Genomic DNA, 15,130 nt, shown 5'->3' with positions numbered 1-15,130 from the left:
AGTAAATCTTTCTGGGCATTTATTCTACTCTCCCAAATGTTGTTAGAATGTGCCAAGTATAAGGCTCCAGTTTCTTTTTGTAGTGCAAGAATTAGCAGAGAAAGTGTCTATATATGTTTATGGAAACACAGATGCAGCTTTAAAAATACTTAGTAGTGCTTACATAAAGATATAGAAACTTCTGAAAGAAGTGTTATTTTTTTTTTGTATATTATTTCAGCTCCAATTAATTTATTTTTTCCTGCTGGGAAGAGAATATTGATCATAAAAATGAAATGCTGGTTGGAAATCCTTAGGTTTCTGTGATAGAATATTTCATTCAGGATGAAATGTGAGAATTATCAGCTTGATTCTGCTGCTGCTGAAGCTGGTGGCTAAATGCCCAATTGCCTTCAACTGGAGGAGGATCAAGTCTTCTCTTTTGCCAAAGGATATCTTGAAGGGTCAATAATCCTTAATGCAAATTTAAAGCACTTCCATTTGGTGAAGTTTTATTTCTGTTTCAAGCTGAGCCATTTGGCTGAAATTACATTTTACATACTTTCTGGGAGTCTGTTTTCTGAGTCTGCTTAGGAGTCTGTTTCTGTATGCTTAAATAGAAAATAATGTATTTATTGCAGCCACATCTCTAGATTGTTTGTCTATCGTGTTTGAAAACAGAAAGGGTATATGTGACAAGATGCTGTTTCTATGAGTGGGTTCCATGTGGAGCGCATTCCCTTAGCTCAGTCAAGTGTGTGTGTGACAGGTATGTAAAAAGCCCCAAATTCTTGGAAAAATAATGTTTTGAGCATTTGAGGTATGACACTTCTAAATTTTTCTTTATTTCAAAGAGACAATGAGAATTATCAGCTCATAAAGATTGTGTGTGTGTTTCTTAGCTTGGATGCTGAGCTCTGAAAAGGTGTTAAAGGCATGCTATTTAAATGGGTACTGTGACATAAAAAATGAACTTTGAATCTTTCTGGAGGCTCACTCAACCAAAACATCATAAATTCATCATAGGATCTTCTGAAAAAAAGTAATAATAATTAAAAAAAAGTTATGGAAATTCAGACTTTGGTCATCTAATTAGTTTTCTTTTTCAAGGTTTTTACTGCAACTGAGAGGAAACATTTATTTTTCAGTAGAGAAGAGTTTGGAATTATGGTAAGATCTCTAGAAGTCAGGCAGTTATAAGTAGAAGATTAATTATTACGGGATTTGCAGTAAAATCATGAGGGATGGGAATAGTATTCATATCCAATAGTGGCTTGCAAAACCTGAAGCCCTTTACCTCAAAAAATATCTGTTTGGTGCTTGATCTAGCTGCTGATTGTGAAATAGTTGTTCCTGTTAATTTCCAGTAATAGTCTCATGGTATGATACAGCTCAGCAAGTTCAGATTGAAACGGTAAGTGGCAACCAAAAAGTTTTTGAGAAAGTGGTAAGTACTTGCAAGGTGTATTATTTCATAAAGTATAACATGGGCTAAGTCCTGAACTCTTTGCTGGAGCCTTATACAGGTAAACTGCAGTTGAAATGAAAACTCTTTTTCTTTTCCTTCTTTCTGACCCTTCTGCTTTGCCTTTCTCTTTCATAGACTGTGCTCAACTCAGATATGTTTGGACTAGATGTAGACTATTGCCCATTTTCCAGAAGATATCTTTGTCCTCAATCTCCACAAAGTGCCCTATGGAGACTGTAAAACAGTCTCTAGAGGTGAACAGACATGCTTCAAATAGGGAGCTGTTGTTAGAACCATCACCTGGACACTAAAGATCTGGTAGAAAAAATAAAATTCTGCTTTTCCTTTTCACAGAATCCCTGGAAGAGATCAGTGTAAAGTCTCGGAAGTATTAGTGTTACATCGCTGTGCAAGTGTCAGAAACAGGGCTGATGGAGTTACCAACAAGGCTTTTGCACAGCTCTGGTTCTAGCAGAGACCTGAGAGACAGAGCAGAAAAAAACAAAGAGTTAGTGAGTTCTATTGCTTGACTGTCTTTTCTTGTAACCAAAGGAAGGATCAATATCTGTGATCTGTGGTAGATATTTATCTCCTATGTAGTTTTTTTAGATCCTGTCCTCTTTTCCGTAGAAACAAAACACATTTAGCATACATGGAGATGGTGGCATTTCCACATGATGTTGAGACTGAGATTGCTTTTTTTTTTTGTGTGTGTTTATGTTAAGCTCTGGCTAGTACTTAAGGCAGCTGTTCATTCATCAAATATAATAAAAAAATCTCAATCCAAAAGTAGTCCCTGTATTGTCTGCCGAAAGACCTGATGCCTTCCAATACCTTGTTAGCACCTGGTGTGTTAAGTCTTGTAAAGTTGACCCACTAGGTTGTGTTTTCAGAGAGAAACTTCTAAGACTTTCAAAGCTGCAGTTTCTTTGTATTCCCTCTGCTGTGGTGTGTTAGGAAGCATGATGAGAATTGATGTTTTTGAAGTCTGTGATTTTCCTTCTTTGCCTGTTGAAGATGTAATACCGTTTATCTGCCTGTTCTGTATCTGCCCCCCAAGAACCTTTATACCTCTCCTATAACAATGTGCTGAAGGCTACGCTATTCAGCAAAATATAGTGTATAGCTACTTTGGATAAAAATAGAAGTAATTTTAGAAATGCAGGATGTGTGTGTCACTTTTGTCATCAGTGTTATGGGAAGTCTGAGATTCCAACTTATGTTAGAATATGATCTTGTTTGTCAGCTCTCTTGGTAAGTGAAAGTGAACCAAACAGCTTTTCTGAGTCATCTGTAAATAAAAGCTCATGGGATTGGCAGGGTTTCTTTCAATCAATGGACCTCAAAGTCATGCACCTTTCTAGGCAGTGTGTTTTTTTTCTTCTATACCCTCCTGCGCATGAGAAATGATAAGTATGATAAATGTGTTAGACTGCAGTGTCTGGCAGTCTTCTGGAAATTCAGTTGTTTGCTTAGACTTGTGAAAAAGCTATTTTATTTTCTACTTTGTAACTTGATCAAAAAGTAAAGTAGAAGATAAAGTTGTTTAGAACTTTCTCCTTTGTACATGTTTACTCTTCCACCATCCTCACTGTAGCTGAAGAATCCTTCAAGTCAGTGCTGCCTGGCTTCATAGGTCCTACCTATTCTAAGGTGAGATCAGTGAACAGATGCTGTCTGTAACCTAGATAATTTGGGTGTGGTGGTTACAGCTTCTCATTTCAACGCTATACTGTTTCAAATGTCTGTTCCTTCAGTATCTCCAAATGTCTCACTTTCATCTTTATCCTCACGTTGATTAAAACTGGACTCCTGATCTTGCCGTATGAAATCAATACATGAAATAGATACGTCATTGCCACTGTTGGTCAGTATCTTATAAGCATCTTGAATGTACTTTCAGAAGTAATGTAGGGGAGAAAATGGTAATTTGTTTATGGAACACATCCAGAGAGTACATCTTGTGGCTAAAAGTGGGGGGAAGGAAAGAGGTCATTGTTGAAGTGAATAAACAGTATGATCTGCACAGCAAATTACTGTAATTAGTGACTAAGAGCACTTAATAGAATGAGAGCAGAAAGGAGATAAATACAGGTAGGCGATATTGACAACAATCTCAAAAGGTTTTATCTTCATGGAGTGTGGGTTAGTAAAACATTTTGCAAAGGATGCAGAGGTCTCAGAGAAATAGGACTGGCTGGTGGGAAGGAGTAGAATAAATAAATGGGAAATTAAGCTGGAAGGGGAGCAGGAGGGATGACTTGTGGAGGGAATATTTTCAGCTAAAAAAAAAAGCTTATTATCGTACACTTCATTTCTGTTAATCCAGCTGTATAGTGTTCTAGAACAGAACAGTATTCTCTGTTTAGGAGGTGCCTTGCATGTTTTTTGTACGCTACAGAAAGAAGTAGGTACTGTATAGTAGACCATTATTACTTACATAATAACAGTCTATGTTTAAATAATGCATTGGGGTTTTTGGTCTGTAAAGATTCTTCCACCAAAATCTAAGATGTTTGTACATGTGAAAAATTGATGTAAATTTTTTCCTTTAGGTTGACTATACCTTCAGCAATGAATGAGTATTTTTTTCATTTATGATTCAGTTGTTCAGGCTATGCTTTAATGGCAAGTTATTTATCTTACAGTTGGTGTTTGCAAACAGGAGATGCTCCAGAAGAAGAATGCTGTTTTGGTGGATGGGGTCATCCTAAATGGTCCAATAATGGACTCTAAAGCAGGGGAGAAGTTTGTGGAAGAGGCCTGTAAGATTATAATGGAAGAAATCATCCAGAAAGCTGATGATGTCACGGAAAAGGTAAAGCCATGGAGTGCTGAGAATTTGTAACAAAGATAATGAAGCATGGATCAATTTTTTTTCGGAGCTGTATTTTATTGCACTTTAAGTAGCCTCAGAATTGCTTCTAGTCTGTGCCTGGCTCTGAAATAAAAAGACAGCCTTCCAAATTAAGAAAGATTGTATTATAAAACCTTTCAATAACATAATTAGCATACATATGTGCTAGAATATAATGAGTATTTTCATGTTAGAGTACAATGGTCACTTTCATTGAGTTGACAAACGAGTGCAGTGTTTTCCCTGCTTGCTGGGAGGGGAGTTATTTGTTTGCTCCTAAGGGGTGTTGGTATTCAAGAAGGAGGAACTGTGGACATGGTAGCACTGTGGAGAGGCAACATTGAAATTACTATGGGTTTCACAGAACCCCTGCTTAAGAGAGTGTATGGGAAGAGAAGCTGCAAATGGAGCATGCTTGCCTTTGGTCATGCACAGATTGCTTCTACTCCTCGGCAGAGGAGTATCTGAAAATACTGTGATTGCAAATCCTCAGCTAAGGATAGAATTTTACGTGCAGGTCTCTTGCTCCTAGCTAGAATATACAAGCTGTGAGTAAGACTGACTGTTTTGCAGACTTGAGGTTGGTTTTCTACATCCCTGCATTGCAACAGGCACACCTTATACTCCTCCAAATCTTTTCCTCCTTCTGGCCTTTTCTGTTCTATTTTTATGGTCAAGGAATACCTGAAACACAAACCCAAGATTCCACAACATCTGTTTTACAGAGATGTTTTCTGGCAGCATGGTGCACTGTGATGAGCAGTTTTGTGAAAACAGTGGTGAAGGTGGTGCTTACCTGGTACTTTTACAACCTCCTCTTGTTGGCTAACCTGTTGACTGCTGCTGTCTTCCTCTTCCCTATCGTTAGGTTTGTGAATGGCGGGCACCTGAAGCACTGAAGCAGATTCTTGATCTGGAAATGAAGGACACTGGAGAATCTAATCAGAAACTCTTGCAGCTCTGCCGGGATGTTATACAATACAGCGTCAAAACCAGTAGGAATGCGATTCTTAGTGAAGTTATTTTGTATGCTAACCTAGGAAGGCAGGATAATGTTTACAGAGTTCTGTTACCTTTCAGGGAACAAACGTGAATGTTTGTTCTCTGCTTGCCTGTATAAGTATGCAAACATTTGGCTGTGTTTCAGTTCTTTGAATGTTGGTCGCTATAGGTTTGACTAAAATGTGTAATCATGGCAAACTAATTGAAAACTAGCTCCTGTGGTGCCATTGACATTACTGGTAGATTCTGTCATTTTGAAGTCTGTGAAAGTCACCTAGACATGTATGATGTAACGTTCTAACAAAACAGACAGAAGAAAGACTGCTGTATGTGATTTCTCTGCTCTCTGAGTGGTGAGGATTGGAGTCACCATCATTGCCCACATACATCCTTAGTGATGATTACACTGCATTTACTGTTGTTCTTTTTGTGCAATAGTCTCATTGGGTGTTAATTTGCTGATAAGCAGTAATTCCCATTCCAGACACTGTGAGGAGAGAGCCTGCAGTGTTTCAGAGACAGTACACCACATCTCTGCAGGATTAGGTCTCTTTAGCTAACCTTTCTGCAGCATGTGTAATATAATTCAATCCTAGTGAAAAGGGATGAAGAACATCTGTTCAGGAAATAGTGCTGTGGATCAGTAGCTCAGCATTTCAGATGTGGCATAGCTTAGGCCGTGTTTTGCAAAGTGAGAAGGAGATAGTTAGCTGCACATTTCCAGGGCATGTTTTCTGCTAGTGCCACTGTTGCTACAAAGTAAAACCATAAAATAAATTTGAGAGTGAATGCATGCCTTTGAAAACCATAGAAAAGTAGCATTACTGATCTACGGGGGGTGCACTAATAATATGCAGATATAATTACTGAGTTACTGGAAGGTGTTCTGTTTATCTTACTTTTGCAAATTACCTTTAGATTTTAATTTGTTACACTATGTCACCTTAGAACGGTTATTGCTTATAAAAAAATATGCTGTGCAAATAGTCTTTAATCTAAGTATAAACATTTATTGAATCCTCAGATGTAATGTAAATGGAGCCATACGGTTTACCTGGTTTTGCATGCAAAAGTGCTATGCTGTGGATTAAAATTTAGGTGATGATTCCACTGCTGAAGTGTTTTTTATAGTCAGCAGTAGTATAGACTTTGCTCATAATTAGTTATATCTCAGCATTTCAAGCTGGTAAACACTGACCTTGTAATTTTAAGTCTGCAGCACATTTTTTCAAGCTGTTATACTGCCTCACTCTATCATTACTGAGACTTTGAAGGGAGCACAGGCACAGCTGCCTGGGACTGGCAGGTTCTTGCATTCTACTGCTTAGCAAGATTCGGCTGAACATCCATTGTGGCCTCTCAAGACCACTGTTAAAAACCACTATGTGTACATATTTGTCAATCCCTTTCCTTTTTTTTTTTTAATTTGTAAAACTTGTGAGCAACCCACATTTGTTCTGTGCACTGCTTCCATCTCTCAAACCTTGTTTTGGGGCCTGGAAGTGTTTATTAAATTTACTTTCAAAGTATTGCCTAACCTAAGAAAAGGACAGCAAGTCCAGAAAATACTGAGAGAATGATGGAGTGAATTGCGGTTTGCAGTGATCAACATTCAGCTGAGAGAACACGTGATATATTTTCTTTTCATATATACGCTGTCACTGCTTTTCATCTGTATTTTCAGGTCACCCAAGATTTTTCAATCAGCTGTATGCTGGAACAGATTATTACTCGTTAGTGGCTCGTTTCATTACAGAAGCACTGAACCCAAGTGTGTAAGTGTCTTTCTTTCTCCTCTTGATGAATTAGCATGCATTTCAGAATAACAGGTTCCCCTCTGGCCTTCTGATTTCTTTTTCCAGTGTTACAGGGGTGGTAGGAAATGTGCAAAAATTGGGGAGAGAAAACAGTCTGGCTGAATAACTCACCAGAAACTTGACTAAGCTGATTAGGCCTTTTTCTAGTTTGTGAGGTACTGCTTAAGAGGAGAGATCTTTGTTTTTCAGTGCTTTTAAACCTATACTTTTTGGGTTTTAGTGCACAAAAATGAATTAATAGACTTGCTTAGTCATTCATTTCCTTTGAAAAATTCTGTACAGCTGAATGCAAATGGTTACCTGTCTACTGTTTACTTGCAAATGTAAAACCTAAAAAAATAAATGAATTGTTGCGTGCAGTAGATCATTATAGCTGAAATTTGAGTGTGTGACCTATATTGACAGCGAACTCTGATGTATTACTTTGAGTGGAAGTGTCAATGTGATGCTGTCAGGAGCTAAGTAATTGCTCTAGTGGGTCTGATGCATAGTAATTTTAGTTTAGAGTTCTACTGCTGTTGGTGGTCAACTTCTGATAGATTAGACAAAGGCACGAGAAACCTTTATCTAGTTTTAGGCATATTCTGTGGCAGGAGTTCTGTAGTCTTAATACCAATCATGATGCTATTATTTTTGTTCAGATATACATATGAAGTATCCCCTGTGTTTCTGTTGGTGGAAGAAGCAGTCATCAAGAAAATGATTGAGTTCATAGGCTGGGAAGAAGGGGATGGTATATTTAATCCAGGTAGGAACAGTTTAGATTTCAAGCCGAGTCATTATAAGCCAACTAATACCAGTAATTCCATGAACATTGAATTCATGTAGAATATTTGAAAATGCACTCAAAAAAATCCAGTGTTGCACACATACAACTATTTAATCCAGGCTTATTTTGTGTTTCTAGTAATAATTCTGTGAATCTGATCAGTGAATGGATGAAAACAGTTCTGTGTTAAATATAATAATGTGGAAAATAATTGTTTATAGAGGATGCTCTTTGTGACCTTATTAACAACAATGGCAACAACTTCATTACATTGAGTCAGATTGTTTGATAACAGACATGGAGCTGATTTATGTGCTAGACACCAAACAGTGGTGCCTGAGGGCACTGATCTGTGTATCCTGCCTTAGTTTATCTTAGTGGGAATGTCATTATCTTAACTCCTTGCGTTTGATAGTTGTTTTTTAAATGTTATAAGACCAGCCATGGTAACCCATGGTAACCCATGGTTTTCAGATGTTCTGTAAAGCAGCATACCAGCCCACTGTATTGAAATAATGAAACATGATGATATTATTCTACAAATTATTGGGCTAGATGTGGAACTTCTCTGTCTAATTTGGGGGTCAGAAGAGAAATGAAATGAGTAAATGGATTTACACCACTCTTCCACTCCGCCAGACCAAAACAAAGTTGGAAATTCTAGCCTACATGTGAGTAGTAGAATAATAAAAAAAATTAAAATCCCCTAAAATTTTTAGAAAAATGTATTAATGGTATGCATTTTCTTCACATCACATTTGATAGGTATTTCCAGTAGAATCCTTGCTTATATGGCAGAATAGCTTGATTAAAATTTACTGAGATGCTGTCAGTGATAAATGAATTGTACTTTTTGTGCTAGTTTTATGTAAAGTTTTTTCTTACCATTTTGACTTTGTTCCTTTATGTGAATAAAACCCCTCCAGATCTTACCTTGTAGATCTTCCAGTTACCACCCACTATGGTTGGTTGGTTGTTTTCTCTCCCCCCATTAAAGAAGCCTGGTTTCTCAAGAAATCTCCTAGACAGCCACAGCTGAGCTTTGTGCAGGCAACTGAATGGGCCCTGCTTCGGTGTAAATGGAAAGGAACTCTTGCAGGGTATTCTGTTGGAGAGGACTGTTTGGCCACAGTTCTTATTCTTCAGGAAATATCCCCAAAGACCACTGAAACGTGCTCTCTTTCTGTGCAAGCTGCAGAGCCCTAAGTTCATTTTATGTCTGTAGGCTTTTGGGGAGGAAATGAGCTATGATAGATGCATCTGTAGGCTAACTATATTGTTATTTTTTTTCCCTGATAGGCCAAGCACTCAGACACAGGGACAGGTACTAGGACTGTCACTAATATGATACTTGTATGTCTTTTTCTGCAGGTGGCTCTGTTTCTAATATGTATGCTATGAACTTAGCAAGATACAAATTTTGTCCTGATGTAAAGGAAAAAGGGCTTTCGGGTTTGCCAAGACTAGTCCTGTTCACCTCAGAAGAGGTAAAAATGAAACAAAAGAAGCTTTTTTAACTTCTTTTTTAAATGGCTGCAAAATTATATCAATTGCATATCTGTTGGGGAGTTGGTACAATAAACTTGTCATCAGTATATGATGTGGAATATTGGAGCTAAGTGGAGTAGTCCCTATAGAAGCTTCCTTGCTCTCAGAAAACAAACGCAGATGTTCTTGCTCTTGGAAACTGCTGATTCAAGAATAGGTTGCACATGGGGCCAACCTGAAGCAGAATCCATATGGTGTGTTGTGGAAGTCTGCAGCATTTGGTTTCCCATAGCGTAAAATCTAACAGGAGCCATAGGTAGGTTTTGGGTGTCAAAGTTCTTTTCTGCAGGTTTAGTATGTGCTGAGCTGAACATTTGTGGACTTGTGAGATTGCTCTCTGTGGCTCCCACTCTGCCATGTGTCTGAATGCTGATTGGTCGTAGTACAGAACCAAACGCACGGTAAAGCATTTTAGAACAACCCTCTGGTTCTTTAGAGAGTTCTTTAAATAATTGAAAATATATGGCTAGTTTTACGGTTTTTGAATAATATATATCCAAACTGCCTGTGGGAAATCGAGTTATATTCATACATTTATTCTGAAGCTAACTTTTTGAGGTTTTTCTCTCATCTGTCCCTCTGATTTTAAGAGTTTATAATTTGATTAGTACAAAGTTGTTATTAATTCTGATTCCACTTTATAAAGGCCCCAATGGAAGCTAGAACTTTGTTGTAGTAGGAAGTATATAGTCCTAGAAAAAATTTAGCTCTTAAGTTTATGCTCCTAACAGTTTGTAGTGTAAATAGACAAGAGGCTTATTTTGAAGAGGCCCAAGGGATCAAGGCGTTGCATAAGTTGCCTAAGACAGCACATGTATTTTGGAAGGGAATCCAAATTACCTAACTAAAGGGATTTTTTTTCCCCCAGCCAAAATATATTAAGTGTTTTTTCTTTCTGAAAAGTATGTATATGATACGACGTGCCAGTTCATAATTAATCTATCACATTGCATCTTAAAAATAACTAAGGAGTAAAGAATTAGGTTGAAATATGTTCTGTTAATGCTTTTGAAGTGATGCATGTAGAAATTTTAGCATGAAGTAAATTTTATATTTCATTGCAAGATGTAACTGAAATTTATACCCTTGTACTGCAAAACATTTGATTTCATGACAAAAGAGTAAACGTATTATGTGTTTGCTTCACCAGAAGACTATATCACAAAACATAGAACTGACCAGGAAAAATAAATTGTTGAATTATTTATAAGACAATGTTCTTGATCTCTAATACTTTGCTTGATTCATAAAACAATGTTGTCTTTAGTCCTTGGTAATCACTTGCTGTAAAACTGCTGCTTTTAGTAGTTGATAATGTGGCTGTTGTCCAAGATTTCTAGTGTTTTTTCATGGTTATGAGGGAGATGCGCATATTCGTATACATCTATTTTAGCTTCACCTGTACTAGACTCCAAGTTATATCATGTTTTAGAATACTGTTTAGTTCAGAAATGCCATGTTGAGAATATATGTAATAAATGGCCCACGCTGAAGAGGAGCACAGAAGAACTTGTGCCACACAATCTTAGTTTTTAAAATTTGTTTTTATTATGTACCCCCTTTTTTTTTAACTGAAGAGCTACCTGGAGAAGTAAATGATTAAAAAAAATTATCCTGGAGAAGTTAACAACATGTGTTTATCTTTAACGTGAGTCAGGCAAACAGTATTGGCATGGAGAAGCCATGAGAGTATAATGAACTAAAAGTATTGATAAGGAGTCAAAACATGTGGCTGCTCAAAGCACTTGTGTCGTTTTAGGGCTTGGCTTCAACACTGTGTTTAAATGAAATGATGAGTTGCCAAATCTCAAAGTTTTAGTCTGGCACTTGGCAGACTGAAAGAGTTGCCTTGTTGTAGAGCTGGGGAAGGCATGGGCTTGTCAGTGACTTAATTTTATTTGATCTGAGGCTATGTATTTTCTGTATGTTCTTGGATAACGTGAAGGTCTGTGTTCAATGCTTGGCCCACCCAAGGTCCTCATGTGTTCTATTTGGCCTTCAGGAATAAAAAGGCTCCTTGTTCCTTCAAGTAGAATGCTTGGGTACTTAAAACAATGGTGATACACAATGAACACTGTTCATGCCTCTTGCTGGACCATTACAGAGTGTTTCCTCTCGAGATAGTAGCAGTAGTACAGAAGTTATATCCCACTTCTTTGAGACATGATTTGTGGCTCTGCAGGAGCTGACTACAGTTGTAATTACAGACATTGGCCCACCTTTTTATCACTTTTTGCTATGTGAATTCCCATCTGAACTTTATTCTGACCCAAGAATGTATTGCATTGATCTGAAAGGAAGAAATCTGCTAAGTTTGAGGTAACTGAGGGTAGAAGGGGATGTGTAAATAGTTGAAATGTGCATGCTGATATGAGCAGTTTTTTAGATGCAATGAAACTAAATTCCTCCCCAGTGCAATTTGATCATGAAAGTAATAAAGTGAGAGAACACAACATTAACTCACCATGTTGTCCCTGGTTGAAATTACAACAGACAAAAATGAGTAATAAAACAATCTCATAATAATGTAATTGCTTTATGCAATCATGTTTCTAGGAAGCCTTTCAAAATCAAGAAAATACAAATTTATCTTCTGTTTTAATGAGCACAGGGGGAAAGTACCTTGTCTTTGCAAACGTTATTAGGAAACAAAAACTATGTCTAGCTAGAGTTAAAATAATACAGCAGCACATCTTAAATGCACTGTTCCAGTTTGACCTTGTGCTCAAAGGCATGCATTTCTTAATATGAACAGCTATGGATTTAATAATGTGTCCAAACATACAGAACTGCAAAGGACATAGTAAGAGTCATCTGAATGCATGGTATCTAAAATTATTATTTAAAACTGCTTATAATCAAGAGACAAATAATACCTTTTGTCTGGATATTTCTTTCCTTCTTTTTGGAAAGGGATCTATGAACAAGTTAATTAGTTGGCGCTGTTGTGACTGGAGCTGCTAAATGTTCTCTGGTATATATTTTTTTTTCTTAAAATGGTGCAGTGTAATTTAGCATAATGGTTTCTAGTAATAATAGTAGAGAAAAAAGAAATCCTTGTATGTTTTCAATCAGTGTAACCAAAAGACAGCTTCTGTTTCACAAAGAAAGCATATTCCAAGTCTATGCAGTAGTATAAGTCTTGTCCTTTTTTTATCCTACTGAAGATCTAACAAAATTTTCCAAGAGGCACAGAAGTACTTGTGTACGCAAAAAATAATGTATCTTGGAGCTTGTTTTGTTTTTGTATTCCTTTTGTTCTTCTCTTTTACTCTGCTTTTAGTTATAAACTCTCAGGTGCTCAAGCCTCTTTTATCTTTCTTCCAGTCTCCCATACCATAAACCACATAATTTAGTGATTGCCTATTTACTAGTATACTGAATTTGCAGATCTACTGCTTTCTCAGTTTTGAGCAATCTGTGCATGAATCTGTGTATGAATCTGGTGATTCATACCTTTCATCTGAACCTAATGGATAGAAGTCAGTAATGGAGGAACTTGTGTTCCCAAGTGACAGGGGACAGGACAAGAGGGAATGGCCTCAAGCTCTGCCAGGGGAGATTTAGGATGGACATTAGGAAAAAAAATTTCACAGAAAGGGTCATTGGGCACTGGAACAGGCTGCCCAGGGAGGTGGTTGATTCACCTTCCCTGGAGGTGTTTAAGGCACGGGAGGACGAGGTGCTGAGGGGCATGGTTTAGTGTTTGATAGGAATGGTTGGACTCGATGATCTGGTGGGTCTCTTCCAACCTGGTTATTCTATGATTCTATGATTTGAAGTGATTCACTAATCAGTTGAAAATATCTCCAAACTTCTATTGAACAACACAGGGACACTCTACAACCATTATTACCATTATTGATGTAATTTGATGCAATGTAAGACTAATTATCCGCCTATGTATGTTATTATTCTTGTAACAGTCTAAATGAATGAGCCCTAAATGCTTTGTGGATGTGTCATGTTACAAATTTAGGCTTCCTTAAAACTACCTGATGGTATCAGGTAGTGTCTTTGTATGCCTTTATTTAAAAAGTGGGTGATGGTAGGGGAAACCTTTTTATCAAAAAGAAAGAGCCCTTTGAGATGATCCATCTCATCAAAATAAGCGTGACAGGCTTTAATACCCTTAATATATTCATATCCACACATTAAAATGTTGTACATTTTTCATAATTATGTTCACAGTAACTGCATTTATGTGAACTCTCTGGAAGAAAATGGAATTAATTAACCACCTGGCTTCACCTCCTGTATGAAATGTAACAATTCTAGACATCTTTACAGTTGCTGGAGTGTGCGTTATTTTAACTCTTCAGTAATAATATGAAAAAGAGTCAAATTTATTTTCTGAGAATAATAATAATCTTGGAACAGTGATAAGATTGCATGGTCTTGATTCTGCAAAGAACTACGTAGTCCCGTAAGATACTGCACACTCTCAAAACTGACTCGATTGCTATGAGTTGGTAGATGTTTGGGGTGCTGCAGGTTCTTCAGAGTGGTTTTGACATCTGAAAACATCTTTAGATTAAGAAGGGTACTGTATCTTGAATTCCCAGGCTAATCTTGAAGATGAATTAAGCCAAGATCAGCGTAGATTTATTCTGGAATAAGGCAAAATATCCTTATGTTGGAATAACTGTATCCTCAGTAGAGCAAGTCCTTATAGAGTTGAATGTTGGAAATACGGTAAGATATACCTTGAATATTAACTGGAAAAAAAAAGCCTGTAAAAAGTACAGAATGGATTGTAGGCTTGAATGTCCTTCTCTCCTTTGCAGAGTTAGGCCTTTGAAAGCTTTTGAAGTCCCCGTTGTACCATATCTAAAGGCTTTAGAAAGCCTTGAGACTGGAGCTCCTTGATTCTATCTATTTACAGAGTTGCTGGATTAGGCCAAGGGTCGGCATAGCATGGTATCCTGTCTCTGGCAGAGGACAGCAGTGGATGTTTAGATAAAACATTTAGAGAAAGCACAAGGAGTGGTAGAGGCTTTGGTTGTACCGTAAGATACATCCTAATTAAGAGTCCTGTTTCCAAGGAGCGGTGCTTTTGGACTTTCATACCTATAGGCTGCTGCTAGGCTGTTGAGTTCATCAGCTTTTGGACTTTATTGTGCATTTCCTAACTCTTAGACTCATTGATACTTTTGACTCAGTCCTATTAAAATGTTTTGAAACAATAGTTGCTCCCTGATGACACTTGAAAAATCTGGTTTTTCACTCTAATGAAGGACCAGCTTCAAAATAACAATATGGAATAGATCTTTTTGGTTTTTTCAGTCCACAGTTTGAACATGGTACACACCCTTCTTTGTCTTTGAACCAGTGTTCAGTGTGTGTCACTAATTATTAAATACAAGGTGGTGTTGGAGCTGCGTAGCTTTGTCAATTTGCTTTTTTGATTTGCTTTTCTGTGTTAGGATAGACTGTTGTCCTGACTAGCTGCTATTAATTTCAGTGTCACTGTTCCCTATGCTAAGGATTTTTTTTTAAATTGTGTACTCACTTTTTTTCATGCCTCTTTCATTTATAGTGTCATTACTCCATGAAGAAGGCAGCTTCCTTCCTGGGTATTGGTACGGAGAATGTTTGCTTCATCAAAACAGATGAAAGGTTAGCAAGCAAAAGCCACAGCTGTGGTCTCTGAGCCTTTTTAAAATACAGCAGTGCTGTACATAACCAAC

General features: G+C 37.3%; 1 protein-coding gene across 5 annotated transcripts in view; it reads left to right on the top strand.

The window, feature by feature from the left end:
• Positions 1–15,130, top strand: part of GADL1 (glutamate decarboxylase like 1) — an 87,006-nt gene that overhangs the window by 7,779 nt on the left and 64,097 nt on the right. For 3 of the 5 annotated variants that reach the window (XM_069860130.1, XM_069860132.1, XM_069860135.1), the window contains exons 2-7: positions 4,096–4,265; positions 5,173–5,299; positions 6,991–7,081; positions 7,765–7,871; positions 9,264–9,379; positions 14,980–15,059. In XM_069860130.1, coding sequence (XP_069716231.1) covers positions 4,096–4,265; positions 5,173–5,299; positions 6,991–7,081; positions 7,765–7,871; positions 9,264–9,379; positions 14,980–15,059 — 691 coding nt within the window. Of the gene's footprint in view, positions 1–1,371; positions 1,394–3,582; positions 3,593–4,095; positions 4,266–5,172; positions 5,300–6,990; positions 7,082–7,764; positions 7,872–9,263; positions 9,380–14,979; positions 15,060–15,130 lie in introns of those variants that run through there. The other 2 variants (XM_069860133.1, XM_069860134.1) reach the window with 2 other exon arrangements.

Source organism: Phaenicophaeus curvirostris, chromosome 6, assembly GCF_032191515.1.
Source record: "Phaenicophaeus curvirostris isolate KB17595 chromosome 6, BPBGC_Pcur_1.0, whole genome shotgun sequence".
Classification (NCBI taxonomy): Eukaryota; Metazoa; Chordata; class Aves; order Cuculiformes; family Cuculidae; genus Phaenicophaeus; species Phaenicophaeus curvirostris.
The sequence above is the reverse complement of the archived record's forward strand: the minus strand, read 5'-3'. Positions and strand labels throughout refer to the sequence as shown.